The sequence below is a fragment of the Aulostomus chinensis genome, chromosome 8 (assembly GCF_037954235.1).
Source record: "Aulostomus chinensis isolate RoL2024-O1b breed Wild chromosome 8, RoL_Achi_v1.0, whole genome shotgun sequence".
In the NCBI taxonomy this organism is placed as follows: domain Eukaryota; kingdom Metazoa; phylum Chordata; class Actinopteri; order Syngnathiformes; family Aulostomidae; genus Aulostomus; species Aulostomus chinensis.
This window is the reverse complement of record NC_141327.1, coordinates 28,403,364-28,428,154: the sequence shown is the minus strand read 5'-3', so window position 1 is coordinate 28,428,154 and position 24,791 is coordinate 28,403,364. Positions and strand designations below refer to the sequence as shown.

At 49.1% G+C, this 24,791-nt stretch overlaps 1 protein-coding gene across 1 annotated transcript; it reads right to left on the bottom strand.

Annotated features, from left to right (window-relative positions):
- Positions 1-169: 169 nt before the first annotated feature.
- On the bottom strand, positions 170-23,978 carry LOC147257970 (uncharacterized). Its single transcript, XM_086212251.1, has 10 exons — positions 23,426-23,978; positions 21,951-21,994; positions 21,409-21,474; positions 20,673-20,739; positions 18,358-19,645; positions 9,526-10,289; positions 7,977-8,331; positions 6,901-7,142; positions 4,548-4,727; positions 170-2,077 (listed from the first exon to the last, which is right to left on the bottom strand). The coding sequence occupies exons 1-10, from the start codon at positions 23,492-23,494 to the stop codon at positions 1,832-1,834; spliced, it is 3,321 nt and encodes a 1,106-aa protein (XP_086068377.1). The 5' UTR covers positions 23,495-23,978; the 3' UTR covers positions 170-1,831.
- Between the last annotated feature and the right edge of the window lie 813 nt (positions 23,979-24,791).

Here is a 24,791-nt window from a genome sequence, read left to right as displayed (position 1 = left end):
ATGAGACTAAGACACGCGTCTGTGTGTGTGTGTGTGTGTGTGTGTGTGTGTGTGTGTGTGTGTGTGTACATGTGAATATTGGATTAATGGCCCCTCATTAACACCCCTGCGCTCACAAGGACACACTCGCTCAAACTCGCCAGGAACAACTCCAGAACTGTTTGTCGTGACATTCTTTTTTTTTTTTTAATCCACCGATTTCACAATATCACAGAGAATCCATGAAGATGCAAGTAAACACGAGCGCAACACCGTCACAGCCTTTAATCGTCAAAAGCACAAGAGATGGAAAAAGAGAGACAGAAAGCAGTAGAAGAAGAAGAAGAAGAAGAAGAAGAAGAAGAAGAAGAAGAAGAAGAAGGCGTTCAAGCCCAGACAGGCACTTTACAACCAAAATGAGTGAGGGGCTCATGTCTTGAGGTAAGAAGAAACCAGAAGTGCGCAGCGCTGGAACCACAGCACACTTCACTGCACAGTGACTGGAATCTTGTTGGTGTGGTGGGAATCAAACCCTCACGCTCCTCTCCACTCAACACCCACGACGCTCCTTTTGAGCTTCACCATGAATGCTGCCGTGACCTCGCCACTCACAGCGGCTGCAGGTTTCACCAGCATTTGACTCGGTCGCCGCCCTGCGTTCGTCCGTGTCTGCTCATTTCAGGGACAATGCAGGTTAACGCAGGACCGCATCCAGCCGCCGGGTCCGTTTTAACACACGTTAGCGTTGGTTGCCCGTCCGGGTTCACGAGCACTCGCGTCTGACTCTCACGTGTAAAGGTCAAAAGGTTCATCATGGAATCAGTCGACTTCCTACATTTCCTTCCCCGACAACGACTCAGTGAGGATCTGATTAGCCAAAAAAGATATTTGTGTGCTTCTGTGTGTGTGTGTGTGTGTGTGTGTGTGTGTGTGTATGGGGGGGGGGGGGGGGGCAGCATGGACACCAGTGTTGGAATTGACACATTTTGAGTGCTGAAAACACCTTTCACATGCAAATAGAGTTACATTCTCACTCAGGTTCGTCACAGTTTCAGTGTCGGACGGGTGGACGGGTGGACGGGTGGACGGGTGTGTGCTTGGACATCGAGGGTTGAGGAGGACTGCTGCTTTGCCTTAGCTGCAAAGAAGATGCTGCTACTTAGCTTAGTAGGAGTGTGAGGCTACATGGGGGGGGGGGGGGGGCAGACTAGCACGGAGCCACATTAGCAGGGATACATTACACAATAATACACATTTATAAGACCACTAATTTATCCAATCATGGAATGCAGTAAACTGTGTAAAACCTGAAGTACACACAGTTTGGAAATGAACAGAAGTCATTTAATTCCTCCCATTGAGTGTGAGAAGGTTTCAGCATCCCGGAGATCGGTTTTAGCAATAAACACAACCAGCACGACGAGGACAAACAGGACTCTGTGTCACTTTTCTGGAAAATCAAGACGCCGCTCATCGGTCGACCACGTGTGGTTAACGGACCCTCAACACTCCTACCTGAAACAGAATCAATCATGGAATACGTCCGTTACAGTCCTGCTGCTGCCAGAGTGTGACCCTCCCATGCAGCCCCCCCACCCCCACCCCCACCCCCACCCCCCACTGAGGTGACCCTGGGACTAAACTCACTGCAGAAGTGAACACGTGAGCATGGACACCGACACAAAAACAAAACAGATACACCGCTCTGAACAACTGAGGAGCTCACACGAAGCCTCGCCTCGCAGTCCTCCAGCAAGCTCCCGTCTCCAGACAAACACGCGTGAACTCCAGTGTGACTCGCTTTACATTTCTGCTTCATCCACCGCCACACGGACCTCTGAACAGTCTCCCTTCACTGTTTAGGGCCAGACGGGTTGGATCTCTGGGCAGCGTGGCAGGGATCCAGCGATTCCTTGGTGGCGCCGCCGTAGACGTCCACGTCAAGATCGGTCCAGGGCGCGATGTTGCCGAGGGCCGAGGAGCTGCAGTCGGCCAGGGCCGCCACCTCGGCAGGCTTCAGCAACCGGTCCCACAGGTTGAACTGGGAGAGTTCACCGACCAGAGCTTGAGAGGCATCGAAGCGGCCGCCGAGCGTGTCCTTGATCACGAAGTGTTGGAAAAAAGAAACAGCAAAGGAGAGTTTAGTGAGACAGACGAGCAGAATCTCCTCCCTCAGAGGGTCAAGAGCCTCACCTGAAGACTGAGTATTGAGTTTCGCTGCTCAGGAACACGAAGGCGTCAGTGAACACAGCATTCAACCCACAGCGCAAACGGGAAGTTCTCGTACAAGAATTTGGAATGAGAGTTGAACTTCGGTCCAGTGGGGGTCAAGAATCTCCTTCGCAGCTGAAATACGGCACCAGACGTTTTTAGATGAGATCCTCAAGTCCACCAGCGTCCGCCGGCGCTTGGTTTCTCCACGCAAACATTTCTATCGCGCTTTGTTTTCTTGTTGTTGTTTGTGTTTTGGTGCTCAGCTCATCGACCTGACAGTGACTCGTCACTGAGGGATCAGTGAAACGCCGCTCGCCCTTCTCATGTGGAAGCAGAGTTGTTGCATCATTGCAGCAACTTGTAGATTGAACTCTCGTTCTTATCTATCATGCAAACGTGATGAGCTGGTATTTTAACGCCAGCGAGAGGCTGGAATGTCTGATTCCTAATGGTTATGTAATCCATGTGGGGCTACTGGGGGGGGGGGGGCAGCCCAGCGTGGGGGCCAACGCCGTCAGCTGTCTGGTCGTGTGTGAAAGGCTCTTTAATTAGTCGCCTCCCTGGCGATCCGTGCCCTCCTCGCCCGGCGCCGCGGGACTGCGCTGTCAGACCGTTACAGACTGAAATGTTTATTCTGAATACATAAAGACCAAAAACAACAAAGTAAAAAAAAAAGAATTAAGAAAACACAAACTGATTAAAGCCAGAAAAGAAGGAATAACCTGTTAAAGTCCAGCTCTCCTCCACCAACCCTGATGTTGATCTCTGCATTAACTGCCTTTTTCCCTCCGACACACGCAGTCATTCATATACACACGTATGATCGAAATATAATAACATGTTGATATACACAAACTGTACATTGTTTTACAGTACACACACACACACACACACACACACACACACACACACACACGAGCAAGCACCTCAGCTCGTCTTTCTATAATCGAGCCGATACCATGAAGTCCCACCCAGCATTTATGTGTCCATAAATCCACTCATCCATCAGTTCAACATCCATCCACTCATCCACTCATCCATCAGTTCAACATCCATCCACTCATCCATCAGTTCAACATCCATCCACTCATCCATCAGTTCAACATCCATCCACTCATCCATCAGTTAAACATCCATCCACTCATCCACTCATCCATCAGTTCAACATCCATCCACTCATCCATCAGTTCAACATCCATCCACTCATCCACTCATCCATCAGTTCAACATCCATCCACTCATCCACTCATCCATCAGTTCAACATCCATCCACTCATCCACTCATCCATCAGTTCAACATCCATCCACTCATCCACTCATCCATCAGTTCAACATCCATCCACTCATCCACTCATCCATCAGTTCAACATCCATCCACTCATCCACTCATCCATCAGTTCAACATCCATCCACTCATCCATCAGTTCAACATCCATCCACTCATCCATCAGTTCAACATCCATCCACTCATCCACTCATCCATCAGTTCAACATCCATCCACTCATCCATCAGTTCAACATCCATCCACTCATCCATCAGTTCAACATCCATCCACTCATCCACTCATCCATCAGTTCAACATCCATCCACTCATCCATCAGTTCAACATCCATCCACTCATCCATCAGTTCAACATCCATCCACTCATCCACTCATCCATCAGTTCAACATCCATCCACTCATCCACTCATCCATCAGTTCAACATCCATCCACTCATCCATCAGTTCAACATCCATCCACTCATCCACTCATCCATCAGTTCAACATCCATCCACTCATCCATCAGTTCAACATCCATCCACTCATCCATCAGTTCAACATCCATCCACTCATCCATCAGTTCAACATCCATCCACTCATCCATAAGTTCAACATCCATCCACTCATCCATCAGTTCAACATCCATCCACTCATCCATCAGTTCAACATCCATCCACTCATCCACTCATCCATCAGTTCAACATCCATCCACTCATCCATCAGTTCAACATCCATCCACTCATCCATCAGTTCAACATCCATCCACTCATCCATCAGTTCAACATCCATCCACTCATCCACTCATCCATCAGTTCAACATCCATCCACTCATCCACTCATCCATCAGTTCAACATCCATCCACTCATCCATCAGTTCAGCATCCATCCACTCATCCATCAGTTCAACATCCATCCACTCATCCATCAGTTCAACATCCATCCACTTATCCATCAGTTCAACATCCATCCACTCATCCATCAGTTCAACATCCATCCACTTCCACCCATTTATACACTCGTTAATACACCAACTCTTGGCGGGTGTGTCCTTTCATGGAGGTGCCCCTCCATCTGGACCTCCAGCTCTCTCACCTGCTCCTGGCCCAGAATGAGGACTCCCCCGGGTTTGATGGGATGCCAGGCAGCCAGTCCTTCTCCCCTCCCCTTCATCTTTCCTCCCTGGTAGGCCTTCCACACCCCATCCCTCAGGGTCCAGCTGACACAGATGTGCTGCCACTCGTTTTGTGGGAGTGACAGAGGCAGCTGCGCCACCTACAGGGCAGAGGATGGATGGGGGACAGATCTGATCACACTGGTGGCCAATATTCACTTTTTTCAAATCGTGAGAGATGAGAGTGAGTTGGCAGCTGCGCTCCCAGCATCAAAGCTTCAACCACCGTTACAAACATGAACAAATGATGGACGCCATCAGTCTCCTTTAGCCTCGGCCTCCACTGGGACTCCAGGATGAACCGAAAAGACTTTGCTGGTCAAAGGTCGCTGTGACAGACCCGCATGGCACAGCCGTACAACCGCACTGCAGTATTTCGACTTCAAAGGTCCTATAATTATGTTTTCCTTTGTCTTTGTTGTTTCTTTTCCACGCAGGTTTTCTTATTTATTTCACTACGTTACATCATCTCCTCACTTGCAGTAGCAGACAGACTCCCTCTGTGTCCTCAGAGCCAAACACCCCCACAACCCTAAACTGCAGTCCTCATCGCTCTCCCTCAACTATTAATTGGGGGTCGGGACATCTTCACTTTCATTCTCAACCACAAACCACCGGAGTGGGCGCCGCTGGAGCGCTGCGTTCGTTAACATACCCTGAAACTTTGAGGGTTCAAGTCAGTTCATCCCTTTCACCAAAAGGAGCCATTTATTTCCTGATATATGATGATGATGATGATGATTGTTATTATCATCATCATCCAGGTTTGTCTTTCAGCCACGTGAGGTCTAAATCCTCAGCTATGAAAAAACACGAGGTGGGAATCAGCAACTCCACCACAACTCAATTTTTCTCTGAGTTTTTGGGTAACAATAAATGATATCTGATGACATCACAAGGTTGATCTGACGGGATTCAGAGGCCTGCCACCGGTGTGAGGCGATATCAGATTCCCATTTAACGCGATCTGTTACATTTATATTAAATCACGAGAAGCAACGAAATCATCGATTCGAGGGTTTTATTTCTGAGTGTCAGTCCAGGCGGTGAAAGAGAGACGGGTCAAGAATGGAAGGTAAATGCAGATTTTAATGCATCGATGTTCTGACGTTGATCATTAAATCAACGTTTCCATGTAGTCAGATGTAAAAATTTGATTGCCAAGTGAATTTTATTTCATGTGTTTGAGTCCAGGGAATAAAATATGTCCTGCTGCCAGAAGATGGCAGCATAGGCAACGTTACACACGGCTGTAACAGACAGTAGAAGAAGAAGAGAGACACTTCAGGACCATGGCTGCGTCCGAATTGCCAAGTAGGTCTGATAGTGGGTCTCAGAGCAGGTCTTAGGCTGTCTGAAACCACAACTGGCGCGAGTAGTGACCTGCTTCGCAACCTAAATTCCAGCCTAAACACGCCCACATTGTAGGTTGGTTCCGGTGCACCCTAAGGAGCAACCTATGGCCCACAATGCACCGCCGACTTCTTCTTTGTCCCCTGAAAACTTGTGGACGCGCAAGCCAAGTGTGTGCCACCAACAGTCTCCCATTCTTATGCAACACCAACATTTATAGTCGTTGTTGACGACTGAAGGTGCGTTCACACCAAACGCGACACGTGTGTGAGCACCTTTACAGGTGCGTTAATGTGCTTAATAACAGAGAATGAATGAAGGGTGTGTTCAGAGTGGAGTGCAGTACCACAGTCAGGCCAGCAGGTGGTGCTTTCGTTGGTGCTGTCTACCTATTTACGGTATCCGTGCTCTGCCAGCAAAGGTCGTGCTTCACCACCAATCTTCTAGGGTGTCTGAAAGGTGCGGCCGTGTTTAGGTTGTAGGAGTAGGCTGTGGCGGCAGGTCGTAGCAGTAAGACGTAGGTTACTACTTGACTATTCGGACACAGCCCTTGGAATTGTCCTGAAGTTCCGGCTTTGATTGGAGACAAAGTTAGGAAAACCTGCGTAGACGACCGCAGCAACAGCTGGTCGGTCACGTTATGTTTGCCGAAGCTCGCCTGAGCTACCCCACAGTCATGGGTAGCAAACCGTTTCTGTTTTTTTTTAATTTTTTTATTTTTCCTGCCATATCTAGTGACCCACACTCCAGTCCAGTAGGTGGCGGTAACAAATCTATACGCTGTTCCAATCAGACCCGTAGAAGAAGAAGCGCCTTCACTGTGCACTTTCAAAAAGGCAAAAAAAACCCACCAGGCATGAGTTTTCATGGAACCTTTTTCTAAACTTCCAACTGCTGATGGAAACCCAGGCAGCGGTGTACCTTGTCGTTGATGAGCAGCTCCACAGGGTTGTGGACTCCTTGCAGCAGCACCAGCTCGTTAGGCTGATCCGGCACCGAGTAGGAGAAGGGGGTCCCGATGCCCCCCTCCTTAGCCTTCAGCCATACGCAGGCGGTGAAGGCGTACATCTCGGTGATCTCCTTCCTCACCAGGCCGTACATGTAGTTGGTTCTCATGGGGAAGGAGAGGACAAAGCCGTCGGGGAAGGACGGCTCTGTCAGCGCTGCTGGGAAAAGGAGGAAAAGGGAGAGAGAGAGAGAGAGAGAGAGAGAATGATGATGTCTTTATGGCCACACACACACACACACACACACACACACACACACACACACGCACGCACGCACACACACAAGATTTCAAGCAGTCCAGTTAATGATTGTCCTCTCTTACTCAAGGCCACAGCGAAGCTCGGAGGAGATGGGAAGGCCATCGGGGACGTTGGGAGAATAAAACGGCTTAAAAAGGCTCATGGAAGCTTTACGGCGTCTGAACAAACGCAGCGACGACACGAGACGCAGACAGGAAGCTCAAGGGCTCGTAAAGCTCAGCTGTCAGGGTGAGTTCAAACCCCCGAGCGGCTGCCCATCATCATCATCATCACCATTTGTTAATCTTCCATCCATCCATTGTCAACACTGCTCATCCTTTAAGGATCACGGGGGGGTGGAGCCTATTTCAGCTGACGTTGGGTGAGAGGCGGGGTTCACCCTGGACGGGTCGGCAGTCTGTCACAGGGCCATCAGGAGCAATTAGGGGCTCAGTATCTTGCTCAAGGACACTTGGACAAGGTCACCAGGGAAGGTGGGGATCGAACCGGCAACCTTTCGGTTGCTAGACAGCCACTCTACCTCTGAGCCACGCCGCCCCTTGTTGACCTTGTACCTGCCAAAGTTTAATAATAGAAATCATAATAAGGTGATATTTCTGAAGATTTATGGTTATGTTAGTGTTTCTAGTCATACGTGAGCATCTCACACACACACACACGCCCCAAGACAGAGGAACACACCACACACACACTAAATATGTAGCCAACATCTTGCGCCCCCCCACTCACTGTGCTCCAGCTCGGTGATGCGGTGGTTGACGGTGTCGATGCCCTGGTTTATCTTCTCATGCTGCCCCTGCGTCTCCTTCCTCATAGCCTGCCGCTCCTTCTCTAACATCTTTATCTTCCTCTCCAGCTCTCCCTCGAGGTCTTCCACCCTCCAGGGGCCTTTTCCGCGCCCAGGAGGCCCCTTGGACGGGGGCCTGGGGGCGGAGGAGGTGGGGCGGCGGCCCCCAGGGCCAGCCACAGCAGGTGGAGTGGAAGCATCACCGGTAGAAGCAGCGGGAGCCTTGACAGACGGGTTGCTGCTACCGGCGCCCACAGAGGAGTCGGTCAGGTTCAAGGCAGCAGGGCCGATCTCCGCCTGCAGGGAGACATTTGAAATTCATGAGGAGATATTAATAAGATCATAAAAGAAAAACTGCACATCGACGTGTGGAGCAGCGGGGACAAGAAGTGTGTCTTAGGTTTCGTTTTAATAAAGTAACGCAGGATTCAGTAGTCAAACCCAGAAATGAGCTCTGGCCTGGAAGGTCTGTGGTGGAGCCGCAGGGAGGCTGATCCTGCTGATGTTTCTTCTGGGTCAGTGCGCTTGAGAACCACACTACGTTTTCTGTGTGGTGACATTAATAATACACGCACATAATTCAGGTTCTGGGTGGTTCTAATGGAAGTAGAGTGGGAGGAGGGAAACAGCCACCCCACTTGTTGTGGTAATGACGATGGCCGGGCAGTGTTAGTATTCACAGCTGAAGTAGAAAAACATGTAGGAGAAGAAGTGAAGACAGAGATGCTCTGTAGACGAGGAGCCTGCCCTGCACACACACACACACACACACACACACACACACACACACACACACACACACACAGAGGTGCTGAGGCAGGAGTTGATGTTCAAGATATAAATTCACACTGACAGAGAAAACCTCACTGTGCTCAGAGAGGCAGTGATGCAGCACTGTGTGTGTGTGTGTGTGTGTGTGTGTGTGTGTGTGTGTGTGTGTGTGTGTGTGTGTGTGTGTCCACCAAGCTTCATCTTTTATTTATGTCTCTATTCTGTTGCTGGATGCAGAGGTAAAAGGTGGCCGTTGACAGGGTGGTGGGGGTGGGAGGGCCAGCAGGTGGAGAGATTTCCCTGGGGTGGGGGCGGATGGGGGGAGGGGGCTTCTGGTGTCAGGAAGGATGAGAGTTGAAGATAAAAGAGGAGTGGATGGATAAATGGAAGGGAGGAAGGGAAAGAGCAGCGTGCTGCAGACGTTGAACAGACTGTTTCCATGCATCCACCTCTCTGGTCTGAGCTGGATGATCGGCGGGAGGTGAGGACGCAGGTTTACCTGGACGGAGCAGCCTTTCACATCTAGTCTGTCTGTTGATGGGAAACCGTTTCCTCTGTGGGATGAATAAACTTCAGTCTTATCTAATCTAATCTAATCTAATCTAATCTAATTAACTATGCAAACAAGCTTCATGTTTTTGGTTTAAATCCAAAGGCAAATAATCAAAACTCAAAAGGAGGATAAAGAGCTCCAGAACAACAGGTAGGCTCTGTTCTTACCTCCAGTTTCTCAATGCGGTCCTTCAGGTCCATGATGGCCCTGGCCAGCTCCTCCACGGCCCGCGCCGTCTGCAGCTGCGCCGCGGCGGAGGAGCTCACATCGTCGCCGGCCATGACCCGACGGTTGCCGCTCCAGACCCCGATGCTCCGCTCCGGGGTGCTCTTCTCGTCCTCCAGGCCGCTCTCGCATTCACTCAGCTTCCCGGTGAGCTCCCGGATGGTCCTCTGGTCCATGAGGATCTGGTCGTTCTGCTGCAGGACCATCTGGCGGAGCTCCTCCGCGGTGGTGCGGAGGTAGGTCCAGTCCTCGTCCCCGGCTCCGTAGAGCGGGTCGTCTGCCTGCTGCTGTTGCTGCTGCTCCCGCCGCTGCCTCAAGTCTTTGGTCTTACACTCCCCGGCGGGGACCGGTGTGCAGATCAACCGGCTGAAGCTGAACTGCTTTGGCGGGCCGCCGGCGTTCTCCCCCCCGAGGTTCAGCTCGTTCAGAGTGGGGACCTCCAGGCCGATGCCGCCGAGCCCGTTCCCTCCATCGAAGGACTCAGAGCCGTGCAGAGCTCCCAGCGGACCGGCGTGGGCCACCGAGCCGGGCTCCAGTGGCTGGAGCAGCGTCTCCGACGTCAGGGTGCCGTTGTCGCTGAGAGGCGCGGCGCGCTTCCGCGGATAAACGCTGGCGATGATGCAGATCACCGCGCCGAGGAAGGCGAGGGTCCCCGCGCCCACCAGCACCACCACGAACTTCATCGAGACTGCGGGGGTCGAATCAACCAACACGCACGCGACCGGACACCCAGCGAGGAAATATCGAGTTGTTAAATCTTGGATCTTAAAACATCAACTCACGCGAGACTCCCGGAAACGCCGCCGCCGCCGCCGCTGCCGCTGCTCTCTTCCTGCCTCTACCTCGGTGTAATATTGATGGCACCGCGCTGTCTGGAGCGGAGCTGATATGAGATGCTCCCTCTCTGCGTTGCTAAGCTGCTCTCCTCCATCCGTTACCATGGAGACGGCGAGAGAGAGCGAGAGAAGAGGAGGAGGAGCGAGGTTGCGGGTATGCGTCAGTGGTAGGGGTGAACCTCCAGCAGCAGCGTGAACAAACAAGACATGGATCAATGTGTGTGTGTGTGTGTGTGTGTGTTTGTGTGTGTGCATGAGAGAGAGAGATTGTGTGTGAGGGGGCAGCGGGTTAAAAGGCTGTCAGGTGTGTCGTTGCATGCTGGGACAAGGATTTTCTTGAGTGGTTTGACTTTGTAATCAAGTTGTGAAGGGCCCACTGATTCAGACTGAGAGAAAAAAACTAATAAAATATAAAAACACAGGAAAAAAGGGGGTAAAAAAGAAAAGAAAGAAAAAAAGTGGCAAGAAACAAAATCTAAAACCCAAACATATTCCAACAGGTGGTAGGGAGAAACTCTCCATCGTCCCAGAGCCAGACGTGACGACGGACCCCTCCTCCTCTCTGTGCTGCACCAGGGATCTGAGCCCCACTCTCGTTAGCTTAGCACAATGAATGGTAGTGGATGGGAAGTGTTAGCATACCTCCATCAAGAGCTATCATACATTTTTCACCATTTTTAAAAAAATCTTTAGCATCATAAAAACAATGAGAGTAATTTGTTTAAATTTTAATTCACAAGATCCTGCAGTTTTAGAGTTTAGACATGTAGCCGGAACTACTTTCCTAATTGTGGGGACTATTTGAATCAGCGTTCTCTGCCTCCTCCGCTTTTTGCGTGCGGGCCTTCGCTGCGTGAAACAATGGCGAGCTTGTAGCAACCTGAAAGTAGCAAAGATCATAAACTACGGCTGGTGTTTTGTTGGGTGTTTTCAGAATGGTTGTAAAGGTAGACGATAAAAAGCGAAGCACCGCCCACCTTGAATGTGATTGGCTGACAAACCACACATACAAACAAAGTAGGTGGAGCCAGAAGTTTATTCTGTGTCTGAACTCTGAACTTCCCACACCCGTCTGATGGACACGCCCACTCCTGCAGCCTTTGACGCAAAATAGAACCTGAAACAAAACACGCACAGAGTTGTAAACATTTGCCGTTGAAGCGCAAACCGGCGCTGCTACGATGACTTCATCAATTTTAGACGTGACACATCACAGCGCCTCTGAGAGAGAGAGCAACAACCAGCGCCCGGACCTGCCGACCCAGGACTCCCCTCCAGGACTCCCCTCCAGGACTCCCCTCCTGGCTGCATGAATGAAGCAGAAGCGGCATGAATGTGAGACTTTGTACTGATTTTAACAGTTCTGGTGAGGAAAAAACAAAAGCCGCATCAGCACAAGAGGCAAAGAAGAATCAAGTTTTTTTCCCCACAGGAGCTTCAACGTGACTCGACTCAGAGGTCTTAAAAGGCTGTACCTGCAGCTCCTCGTCTGACCGACACCACCTCGATGAAGTCACACAAACTCGTGTCTTTTTGTCAGATGAAGCTTAAACATCGACCACAACACGATGAGGCTCAAACACACCAGTCTGCTCAGTCTATGCTGTAGCCCAGATTGTGGATTAATCCCCAGTGGTGGTTGATGTTGCTTTTATACTCACTCTCTCTCACACACACACACACACACACACACACACACACACACACACAGAAGTGGGCCAGTCGTACAAAACCACAGTGACTATTTTAGCTCCATCTGGCTTCTAAACTGAGTGGTATCCAGCCTGAGAACATGGATGAACACTGACGTATCCCTCCTCCGCTCTGTTTTAGCCTCATTACAACATTCTAAAGAGTAGAAAACTAGAAAAAAACAAACAAACAAACAAAAAAAAAACCTAATCAAAACCTTAAGAGATGAACACCCCAGTGTTGTGACCTTGTTGTCGGGCTGAAGTCACAGGCAGCAGCTCAACAGCGCCTCTCTGTGGGGTGACGTAAACCTACAGCAGCTGGAGGGAAGGAAGCGGCGGATGATCAGGCGCCACAGATGCCAGCCTTCTCCCGGGCTCTCAGCAGCTCCTGACAGGTGGTCAGAGGTCACAGCGACCTCACGTCCACACATCACCAGCACTGTGACGACTTCGAAACCCCTGGGGGGGGGGGGTTTATCTCGTCCGCCACAAAAACACGCTTGAATGATCAAAGTCACCGTGACCTCACACGTTTTCAGCCATGACCCGAGGATCCAAATGCTGATTTTAACTGCATTTCACGTGAGACAAAGAACAATGCGCCCAGTTTGTTGACACATTCCTGACTGAATTAAAGAAGGTGTCACAGAGAAAGAGAGAAGGAAATGCAACAATTCACCGTACCTCCGCATCAGGGGAGAAGTCCAGTTCTCCCTGGAGACCCATGCAGGAGGGAGTGACCTGAGGTGGTTTGGACGTCGTGATTCCACCTGGACGCTCCCCAGGCAGGTGTTGCATCCACCTGGTCCCCGGTCGGCCCGTGGCCTCCTCCCAGCTGGAAGGACTACATCTGGTGCCGGTCTGGGAACAGTCCCTCAGTCCGGGCTCAAGTGATCGTTACTTTTCTGGACTCTGAGACATTTGGACTGAACCGTCATGGCAGAAAAACAAAAAATCAGTATTTGAGGGTTCTTTTGGAAGGTCAGGCAGCGATCGGGCCTGCGTCAGTGCCCTTCAGGAGACCCAACTTACCCTTCAGTCGTGTCAGAAAGTGTCAACGCATTTTGGAGCAACAAATGTGGTGACATGTTTGACAGGGACACCTCTGGGTGGAAGGGAGCAGCTGAGGTGGCTCGGGCATCTGGGAAGGCCACCCCCCCTGTCAGGTGCTCCAGTGAGGACCAGGTGGAGGGACCACATCTCCAGTCAGAGGCGGCTGCTGTGGCCAGGCAAGGAGAAGTCTGAGGTTCCCCCGCTGGACCTGCCACCTCTGGAAGGAGGCCCCCGAACCGCAACGAGAAGACCGGGGGGGAGAACCTGGAGGACGTTAAACTAAACACGGTCTCTGACAGCCCCGCCTACAGAGGGCAAAAACAAACTCTTTGGGTTTTTCCTTTTTCATTTTTTTTTTTTGTGTCGTTGGCGTAAAAATAAGAGCGCATTTAAAAAAAAAAAAAAAATTCTTTTAAGGAGCTTTTAATCAAAAGCCTTGTACAAGAAACACACTGAAAGCAACAACAGTAACATGTAACATGACACTGAATACATAATCTGTACAATAAGGGTTTGCAAAACATGCTTCAGATACAATACAACGTCGTCCTTATCTTCAGCCTCCTCGCCATCGCCACCGATACAATGGACATAATTCATATTCACCCGGACAAAACTGCAGTCCCGTCCGTTGGAGTTGGCCTTCTTAAAAACCCATATTGGACCTTTGAAAGTTGCATTCAAATAAACAGCATCACATTAACATAATTATGCATATTTCAATAAAAGTATTAAAAGTACAGTACAAAGGAAAAAAGGCTTTAAAAGCACAATTTTCAATTCATTAAGCATCGTTATCCACACCTTCAAACAAGGATCCTTCTTTTGTTTCGGTTTTTTTTCTTTCTCCAAATTAGTGCCAAACATCGCACTTCTAAATGATATCACACATGAATGCAAAACAATTCATAAAGGGAACGAAAGCTTTAAAAAAAAAAAAAAAATCAAAAAAAAAATCATCACATAATAAAATCAAGAGCCCTATTTGGTTGAAAGATAGGCCACTAAGTTGAGTTGTGCTACCCCATACGAGAGAAAAGAAACTTGCTATCAACAGTTGGAAACAACACCGAGCAGCCTAAGACGGCACACATCTACCAACCGCCAGTCACTTCTACCCACAACTTAAAGATATCAAAGATAATAGTCGATGAAAAAGTCTATTCCAAATCCACAATGTATCCATTTGGAGAAGAAAATAATGGTTGAACCCATCGGTTGCCGGAAAATATAAAAGGACACGGTCTGAGTTTTCATTTTGTCACATGAGGACTGAAGTGAACGACTGTCCTTCAGGGAAGGGTCAGAATTTAAATTTGCGCGAGAGACCATTTCAAGAACTGTCACTTTTCTTTTCTTTTTTTCTTCGTGCAATGGATGTGTACGTTTGGAATAAATCCTTCCATGTGTAACCTATGAGTATTGAAACAGTATCGACGACAACGAGAACCATCCAGTACATGACAGGAGAGGAGGCGACTTCTTCCTCGTCAGTGTTCAAAAACGCCGCGCTCACCCGGACCCGGGAGAGCGGACGCCATTTGAGGTTTGCACAGTTTGCAGTGATGTATTTGTCATATTTACCAGGTTTACAAGGGACACTTCACATTTATTGCAGAGGGGTTGTATGAGGTTGGGGGATATGGTACAGGTCTGACCTCCAGATGTTCGCTGCAACCCGGCTCACCTCTGCAGGGGGATGAAGGTAGGTGCCTCTAAATCTGAGGCCATGATTCAAACGGGAATGAGTCCCGAGCCCTCGGCGCGGGAGCTCACGCACCGAGGGGTCTTGCTCTTGAGTGGAGGGACGATGTGGCGTGAGATGAGCGGGAGAAACGGAGCAGCAGGAGCGGGTTCGCATTCCAGCAAAAGCCAAAAAAGTTGATCGTTTCAGGTGGGCTTTCATTTTGAGGATCAGATACACGCAGATGTCTCATACGACCCCACTTTGATAAATATGAATATCCATTCCAGGAAGTGTGTATTTTAAAGCTGAGAAAGACGAGGTAAAGGTCGCCTGAGGTGCAGCTGGGGTTGAACGGAGCAGCTATAAGGCAACACATCTGGAAGATTTGTATTAAATATTAAAACACGGTCATAACAGAGTAAGAGACAAGGTCTAGAAAGAACAGGTAGCACCAGAGAAGGGTTTGAAGTCTGGGTAAGGGGGCCAGAAGTCCTTCAGACGCACTTAATCGTTTGAAACATGATAGAAAACTTTTTTTTCTGTACATTTTCTGTTGGCAGCCTGGAGTGGATGAGCTTGGCCGAGGTTTGCAGGCTCAGAATGCAACGGGGGGATGCGTCAAACTCTCAGAAGTCAAGGGTGAGCAAAAGGCTCGCGTTCATTGTGTAACGTGACGCCACGAGAAGACAGCACACCGAACACATGCAGGGGAACGGCCTGGGCCGACACCCCTCACCACACATCTGCTCCTACGTCCATGGTTTCTGACAAGGAGAAGCAGCTGAACTCAACCTGCTCCACTGCAGGAGCTGCATCTCAAGTGTAGACACACATCAGCTGGAGCACAAACATTTACAGCTAAAGAGAAAACTCCGCCAATCTGAAGATCCTCTCTCTGTCAGGGAGAGGAAGTCTTGATCCATGCACCCTGGAGTCCAAAACCCCATGTGGCTCCTTTGAATGTTCTCAGGACCATTGAGTCACAACAGAGAGGAATTTACCAGGTCAAAAGGTCAGTGTCCTAACCCAGCGTCCAGCAGGACAGATGCAAGTCTAGACGCTTAATGACCTCCAGAGGCCTGGAGAAGGATTCCTGCACTCTTGTGTTGCTATGGAATGTCCCGTAGTCCCGTAGTCCAGACCACATGTTCACATTTCTATTCTGGCGTATTTAAAGAGGAACCTACGTTCTTTTACTCCTCTAGACACAATCTCAGCCTGCCGACAGCAGACAGAGGTGCCAACGCTCTCCACACCGATTCATTTCCCTGACCAATCAACAGAGACGAACTCCTCTGCCTGAATACAACATCACTTTTAACACTGATGGGCAGCCAAGCCAAGAGCGGAGCAAAGGAACAACCCGCTACGCAGAGATGCAAGTCTTTTGTTGTAGAATCAAGGCAAGTCTCAAGTCTCTGATGGCAGGTACACGTCAGGTCTTGAAGCGGGAAGTCCTCGTAAAGTTGAGGTCTTTGGTCTCGGGTCCAAGTCAAGTCTCTGACATCAGCTTGCAGGGACCGGCACAGGAAAACGTCTGGTTGTGGGAAAGCCAGAATAAACCAGTCTGATCAAGGGTGGGTCCCACTACGCTAGCAGCAAGCTAATGTTTAGCTGATGCACTGAGCTACCAATGAGCAAGTAACCTCAACTTTAATGTCACATGACCCTGTGACTGACCTTTTGACATGCAGGTGCCTGATGGAATTTCATCCATCCGGCTTTGTTTATTTTAGCACAGCAAACACAGCATGTCAGCATTCTGTCATTCCATCCATCCATTTTCTACCGCTTGTCCGTTAAGGGTTGTGGGGGGTGGGGGGTGGAGCCTATCCCAGCTGACATTGGATGAGAAGCGGGGTTCACCCTGGACGGGTCGCCAGTCCGTCGCAGGGCCATCAGGAGCAATTAGGGGTTCAGTGTCTTGCTCAAGGACACTTGGACATGGTCACTGGGGGAAGTGGGGGATCAAACCAGCGACCCTTCGGTTGTTCGACGGCCACTCTACCCCCGAGCCACGCCGCCCCATTCTGTTGTTTTAAGTCTTTATTGCCGAGATTTACGACAAAGGGTGAAGGTGTGGCCGTGTACTCAGGGTCCAAAACCTGAGTCTGGGTCAAGTCTCAAGTCTTTTGAGGATAAACCCAAGTCAAGTCTCAAGTCACATGCGTGGGATTTATGTGCAACTCCAAAATCTCTGCAACAAAGCTGGGCAACAGAGAGAGGATGCATCACACAGCCTGACAATGGCGCTTGGGTCCCTCGTGGTTGTACTCATTGACTGAGAACCTGAGGAGGCTGAACTCTCAGGTCTGGACCCAAGCGGGGTAGCAGGAGGAGACCGAGAACAACGCCACGTAACACCAAAGCAGCTGGAGAGCGGTTTGCTCCACCCGGCAAAGTGGAAGTCAAACCCACAATCCTAGCAACTACTTTTGATTTTTACTATCCAGGACGTAATGGTCACACACTCCACAGACTTCAAACACCTGCCAAGTGGATATTACAAACTATTTTACCTGCATTGAACTGGTGACTGCAGTTTAGCTCACAGCACAAACTGGTTAATCCAGGGATCTTCTAGACCTTGACAAATGGAGGAGTTAAGTAGCGCAATTATGGTGTACAGAGCAACCATCTCAACAAACCACAGGCCAGTTTAGAGTCTTGGTGGACGGTAGAGTCGAGGAAAATGGTGGATTTTTTTTTTTTTTTTTAAGAAAACAAGGCAAGCAGGGAGAGACGGCAAGGACAGCAATAACTTAAAGTCTACCTTTGCAGCTTTTAAGGTTGTGCGTGCATATAAATACTTACTCATACTGTATATATATGCGTGTGCGTTCAAGAGAGCAAGAGAAAGAAGGCATTGAAAAATTGATGAACTACAGAATAGGTTGTTTTTAGATGCAGTCAAGTGCATTGCATTTACCTCGCTGTATTGATGCAATATGAGAGTCCAACTGTGTTGAGTGCAAAACCACATCACCTCATTTATCATTAACAAGCTGGACTTCTGGTGAAATTGGGGGCAGAAATTTGGCACAACAGCCTTCGCAGCAGGGCTCGATTCTAAACGGTATTTACTTCTTCCACTCGCGCCAAGAGTCTCAGGTACAGTCTTCACCCCACATCCCAGACGGGCGAGCCGCTCCCTAAACACGGAAACTTTTGTGTCCCAACAAGCTGGAACGTCCGAAGCAAATGAAGGAAACAAATACCACTTCCATCCAAGTCCGCTCGAAAGAGTTGGTGCTGTGCAAGTGGACAACTACGACGATCTCAATGACAAGAAGGGCATATTAGCTGCCCTCTTTTGAATTTAGGCTCTTCTTTTAAAAAACATATGTTTTTCTTTTTCTACTATTCAATGGCTGGGTACTAAATTAAAATATATTCATTGTTACATACTTGTGGACACACCTTTAGAAAAGGTAGGAGGGACAGAAGTGGCAACATTTTTTTCCCCCATCATCTGGCAATGGCCTTCGTAACTTCTGGTCTCCTATGGCTTGGGCAGAGCGGGGCCATCGCAGGTGGTGCTGGGTGGAGGAGAGGACGCCACTTCAGGGCTGGCAGAGGAGGGAGAGGCAGGGCAAGAGGCAGGGGAGGGGAACTCTTTTATGGTAACGGTGACAAGGTTGGTGGTGACATCGGTGACCACGACATCCTTGCAGCTCGGTGCCATTTCAGGGTGCCAGTCGGGGTCCCCCTCGGCAGGCACCCTTTGTGGTTCGGCAGTGGTACAGCTCTGGTCGCCGGTGGTGACAAAAGTAAGGGCAGCAGGCAACTGGCGTTTGGGTCGGCGCAGGGGATTTTTCCTCACTCCCTCCTGGGGCATGGATCGGTCCAGGGAACCCTCTTCCTCATCCTCTTCCAAAGAGGAAGAGGGTGATGAGGGGAGAAAAGGAGACGCTGACGCTACAGAGTTTGCATCTGGAGACAAGGCAAGAGCCGATGGCTTGGCACTCTGACCTTGCTGGGTCAATGACTGAGGTTTACTGAATGCAGGACCCTTGCTAGAAGGTGAGGCCCCTGTAGCTTTTGCAGCTGTGGCAGTGGTGGGAGACTTTCCATCAGAGCCACTGGAGCTGGAAGGAGAGGGAGGTGACCGGTACTGGGAGGAGGTGGAGTGGGTGTTCCTGGCCCCTGTGCTGGAGCATGATCCCGAGTGGGGGTGAAAAGGCACAGGGCCTCCACATTGCAGGCCAAATGGCTTCCCGTACATTGGGAAGCCAAGCATCTTCAGAGGAGGCTGGAAAGGTCTATAGGGAGCCTCTCCTTTCTTCCCGATGATGCGATTGCGTGAAGGAATGTTCTGGCGGCCTCCTGAAATATTCCTACTGCCTGTAACTGTTCCACCGCGACCAGGCTTGTCAATGACCTTTAAGTTGAGGATGATCCGACCTCTCTTGACCTCCCGGGGTTTGACTCTACGGTTCAGGATGCGGACGGTCTCAGAGAATGGGGATGCATGCGGGCGGGAAGGGAAACCACCAGGGTTGGAGAAGGCACTCGCCATAGGGTCTGAGCGAGGGAGAGGGCGCCTGGACATCCGGTGGCAGCGATGAATGTCTTTCTTCAGCTTATGGGTGGCGGCTAGAGAATTTAGTTTGGGAGAGGGTGCCAGAGTTGAGGAGGAGGAGGATGAAGACGCTAAATGAAGTGGAGCAGAGGAGGAAGGAGTGGCTCGACCAGGAGTGGCGGAGGAGGAGGAGGAGGAGGAGGAGGAGCGCGAAGTTGCCTGGCGAGACTTTGAGGCTCGGCTGCTTGTTTGTCCTTTCTGCGCACGAGCCTGAGAAAGAAGACAAAGTATTTGAGGGTGTGATTTCAATTTTTATCCGACACTGAGAAACAAAAGCCTTTTCTATTTCTAGAGTGCTGCGGGGGGATGCGTTTTTGTAGGCCAAAAGGGAGTTAGCATCTCCACGGGTTCTCCTGACCAAAATGTGTTTTCCAATATTAAATAATATGCTTGGAGAGAGGAAAGACTACAGTAAATTTATGATTTATGAACCGACTTTCCAACTGACTGACCACTTCGCTTTGCTGTAATAATGTGAGATAATGGGCCTCGAGATTCCCAGCTTCACAAAATGCATCGACTGGAGATGCGTTGATCATCTTCATCCAGGCCCTCGTATCATTATCAGATCAGATCTTGAGATGCCTGAAGATCCACTATCAGATTTTTTTTCTGCTCTAAAATTGGGATCCGCCTCGCCAGTCCCATATCGGTCAGGCTCTCTTTACCACGGCTCTTATTTCAAGCGTTTGAACAGAGGACTCATTTCTGCCCACATTCTTTATTTTGTCTCCTCCTTTAAATAATTGACAAAGTCATTTTTGGACATCCCCCCCCCCCCCCTAAAACAACTCCTTATCGTGTTTTGTCTCCAATTTCTTGTGTTTTCTGAAAAACTTGAAGAAAAAAAAATGACTCAGGCGATTATTTTAAGAGGGTGACAATTAAAAAAAAAAAAAAAGTTTGAAGCAACACCGTCTTTTCATTCTATTTCCAGAGACAGACAGAAGCACTGATGTGTTCCCAGCAAAATTTATGTTGTGAGCAGAGACGTTTAAGCGGCTTGACCTCGTTCTTTCTTTAATCGTAGAAACCACAAACAAAAGTTTCCACTCTGCTGTAACATCCTGCGACCTGAGCAACAGAGACAATCTGAGAAAGGCTGGAAAAACTGACAAAGAAATGATGACTGCAATAATTCTGAGACAACGTACCTGCAGACAAAAAGACTCATACTGAGGGAGAACGTTAAAGTACATGCTCATTCCATCATGGTAGCAAACACTACAAAATGTACCTTCATGACAAAGTTTTTGGGTTTTGGCCCCCGTTTCTTTGGCCCATGCATTTCCCTTTCTCGTTCCCTGAAAACAATGTAGAAAACATGATGTCAGTTTGAGAATTCAATCACAAAAAAGAAAAAGACGATGACATCCAACGAGATGAGCTGTGAGTGCGACAGCCATGTTGAGGAGAGCCAGGTTCTGAGGCTTCACGTTCCTGTTTCTGACGTGCCATCCTAGTTTATGCAATGTCCATGAGCCCGGTGTGTTGGGCGTGCCGTGTGTCTTTTTTGAAGCTGCATTTAATTGTTTGTGCCCCCCCCCCCGGTTGCAGACTGGACTGGGACCGCCAATGGCTCAGTTCAGGCTGGGAAGTTGCCCACGTGTGGACTTGAATTTCGTTTCCAGCCAATGCAAGTTCATCTCAAACTGCCGTTGAGTGAATTAGCCCTGATGGACTTTTAACAATCGGATGGAAACGAGTGAAAAGTCACTGAGAACTGATGGCTTCTGACCCGCCATGAGTCAGAGCGCCTGGGAGAATGTCGGGAAGATCAAACCGGACCCCTCAGCAGCCTGACTCTCCTGAAGCGTGTCTCATTTGAAAGGTAAATTATATAATTTCAGATTATAAAGAAACAACAACTGAAATGAACACACCACACATCATGGTGACGCATCTTAAAATGCTGCAACTTCAGACGAAGTAATGGTGATTTTGCACTCATACATCCTGCAGTCTTGACTCACTTTTGCTCGAAGCCGAGTATCAGCCGGTCATCCAGAATGTTCTCCTCCGGCTCCCAGGTGCTGTGCCTAAACAAGAAAGGATAAACCACAAGAATATTAAAAACGAAAGGGAACAATTTTTTAAGAAGGAAATCATTTCAATTTACATCAAAGCAGCATCAAGTGTTCTCCTGGAGGGGACGCTGGAGTCAGAAAACTGACGCATAGTTTGCTGGCGACGAGTTAAAAGACCCTCCTGGGCACAGGCTACATACAAGTTTGATATTTTCATGCTAGCTGGTATAAAAGTACCCATAAGGCACTGGTACTTCCTGAAAACCCAAGGGTTTGACTGCTGAACATCACTCTGTTGTTAGTTCTGCTGAGAAAGAACAACAACCTTCATTAGATTTACAGAGCGACCCCTGAACGGACGTTGGGTGTGGTGTTAACTGCTGTCCCCAAATTACAAATCAAAACAACGATTACTGTTCATCAAATTGCATCTCATCCAGACTTGTGGATTTGGGTGAGGACATTAAAAACACATTTCCAGCACTCACTTCATTGCCCATCCTTTCCACTTGACCAGGTATTCAATTCTTCCCTGCAAAAAAAGAAAGAAACAAACAAAACAGCCAAGAACATGTAAGGTGGGCAAACCTGGACAGAACACAATTTCCTAAAACTAAAACACTGCATTTCCCTTTTGCTTAAATCAGAAATCTGACCTGAAGTGAGGAGAATCTATGGAGTCTTTCAAACACTGTGTGGAATGTTCCAGTACAGGAAGCTCCAGGTCCCGTTGCATTATTTTCTGTAAGAGTCTGATTGTAACTTTGTGTTCAGCTTGTTGATTTCTTCCCATTCCATCAGGGAGGTTCAACCGAGCTGCGATTTTCCCATAAATTACAGAAACGCACCGACTTTCTTCAGTGCCGATCTGCTCCTACTGACACGAGCTCAGATAGCGGAGCTCTTCATCCGTGAATATCAACATCATCCTAGACATTCCGTCAAATGTTACATCATAAGTCCGTTGTGGACATCAACGCACTTTGTTTTACATTTAAAGGCAGGAAAGGCGATTTATTTGAACCATGCATGTATGGAGGGTCTCATATTACATCACGCGATGTTCATTTTCCAGTGCAAGCTACTGTGTGGAAAGGATTCCTTGGCCCCCGGGATCAGAACCATCATTCTGATATTCCTGATCCAATATTCCATACATACACACACACACACACACACACACACACACACACACATATATATATATATATATATGTGTGTGTGTGAACTACTAGGAATCCTGTGTTTATATAAATGGAAGTGGGTTCTCAGTCATAGTCAAATATAAAGGATGAATCCATCTGCACATCTAGTGAGGAGTTCATCCTGTTACCGTTGCTTTTTTTTAAGTTACAAACACACACACACACACACACACACACACACACACACACGACACAAGGGGTCTCAGCAGAAGACGCTGCAGGCCTGCTGGGGACCACCTATATAATCAGGGACTCTGCCATTGTTTACAGGCTTTTTTCCCCCTAAAATACATGTCGAGTTAAAAAAAATACTCAAGTTCCTTATTGACGAGTGTGAGTGTGTGTGTGTGTGGGGGGGGGGGGGTTGCGTTCTCAACACTAATAATCTGGAACCAGCTACCTCAGCCCCACTGCAGACCCTCCTCAGGCTATAATAATAAAATGCAGCTTTAGCGACCATTTGCTGCCAACAAAATCAGGCCCCTCCATTTCAGCGCCCCCCTCTCATCCCCTCGGCTGGCCGGCCTTGTTCCTCAGCAGCGAGCCCTTCTTTGTGTCGCTGGTTTTTATTACCCTGCTAAAACTTGAATGATAGCCTGGCTAGTTAGCTTCTAGCTAGCTCTGTTTAGCAAAAAAGTAAAGGGAGCCACAAGGCCTCTATAGCCCCGCAGCCCCGCAGCCTATGGACTGGAGCAGTGCCGTGCCGTGCTCACCGCGGAATAACATCTGTCAAAATACGCGGGACGGTTCTGGCTCACCTTACGGACGCGGCGCTTCAGTATGGCTTCCGCGGCGAAAATCCGATCTCCCGCCGCCGAGGGCTCCATCTTCCCAGCCCGAACTAAGCTACCCGTGTGTAAGAGTCTCTCCAGGCGGCAAACTGCGCTGTCTGCTCGGGCCGACCAACCACAGCCAAACCGAGTGATCGGCAACAGACACGCATACAAACACGCACAACACCACTAGAGCGGCGGCGGCGGCCAAGGAGCTCTCTTGGAGTCACGTGGCCGGGGTCAGCCCCTCCGGTCGCCCTGGCAACGGCGAGGACACTCACGAGGATGCAGAGAAGCGCGCGATTTCATCCCCGTCGTAGAAACCCGAGGCCAACAAACCGTGAAACGCTCAGGGACCCGGTGGCTGCGGCAGCAAGAAGCTGGTGTTGCTGGCGGGTGGAGGTGGAGGTGGAGGAGGTGGAGGAGGTCAACTCCCGGCAGAAGCAGCTTCTTCTGATTCCTTCTTCTTTTCTACTGACTTGGTGTATCCTGACACCTCCAGCTAGCCAACAAACCCCCGGTGTTAACATTAACAGAAGGTTAGCTTGGCCACGAGCCATGGGGCTCCGTTTCCAAGACAACGACGTCCAACGCAGTGGGACGTCAAACCAGCTCCTGGAGGTTGAAGCAGCAGGTATGGGACGCACTTTGTTTGTTTGTTTGTTTGTTTAAAACGCAAACGGCTAGCAGTGGAAATGACGCTATGTTAGCTAGTGCTAGCTTCTGATTATACTGGGCGCAACCGGGACCAAACATCTGGAAAACCTTTGGGAACATCTGGCTAACCAGGGACTGATCCCAGTTTCGATTATAATATTCTGTTTATGTCGTGGAATCTTTTTTTTTAATTTTATCTCTCTTATTTCACTGTCTCTTATATGTGCTACTATCTGATTATACACCAATTTATTTTTGTATGATTGTGCAAATAAAAAATAACAACTTTGTCCCGAATCACGTGATTTCTGGTGTGCGTCTCGGTGTCTTCCTTCACTTCCAGCAGACTCGGTGGCTCATGACTGCCCTCCACTAACATTTACACTTCATCACATTGGTCTTTCCAGCACGTGTATTTTTCCCAAACCGTGTTTAATTATTAATTGTAAAGCATGAAAATAATTTTTATCGTGATTTGCGGAGGGAAAACACCGCCTTTGCCTCACTGGTACAAACGGAGGGGTCACTGTGAGGTTACAGACCGAAGACTTCTTATTTTCTACAGTTCCTCTTTCGCAGCCCTGCTGATTAAACGATGCAGAACGACTTCTTGATTCCAAGATTCAGGTCAGATTTCATCACCAGCTTTTATAAAGAACATGTGTGCGTTATTACGTCATGATGTAACAATGTT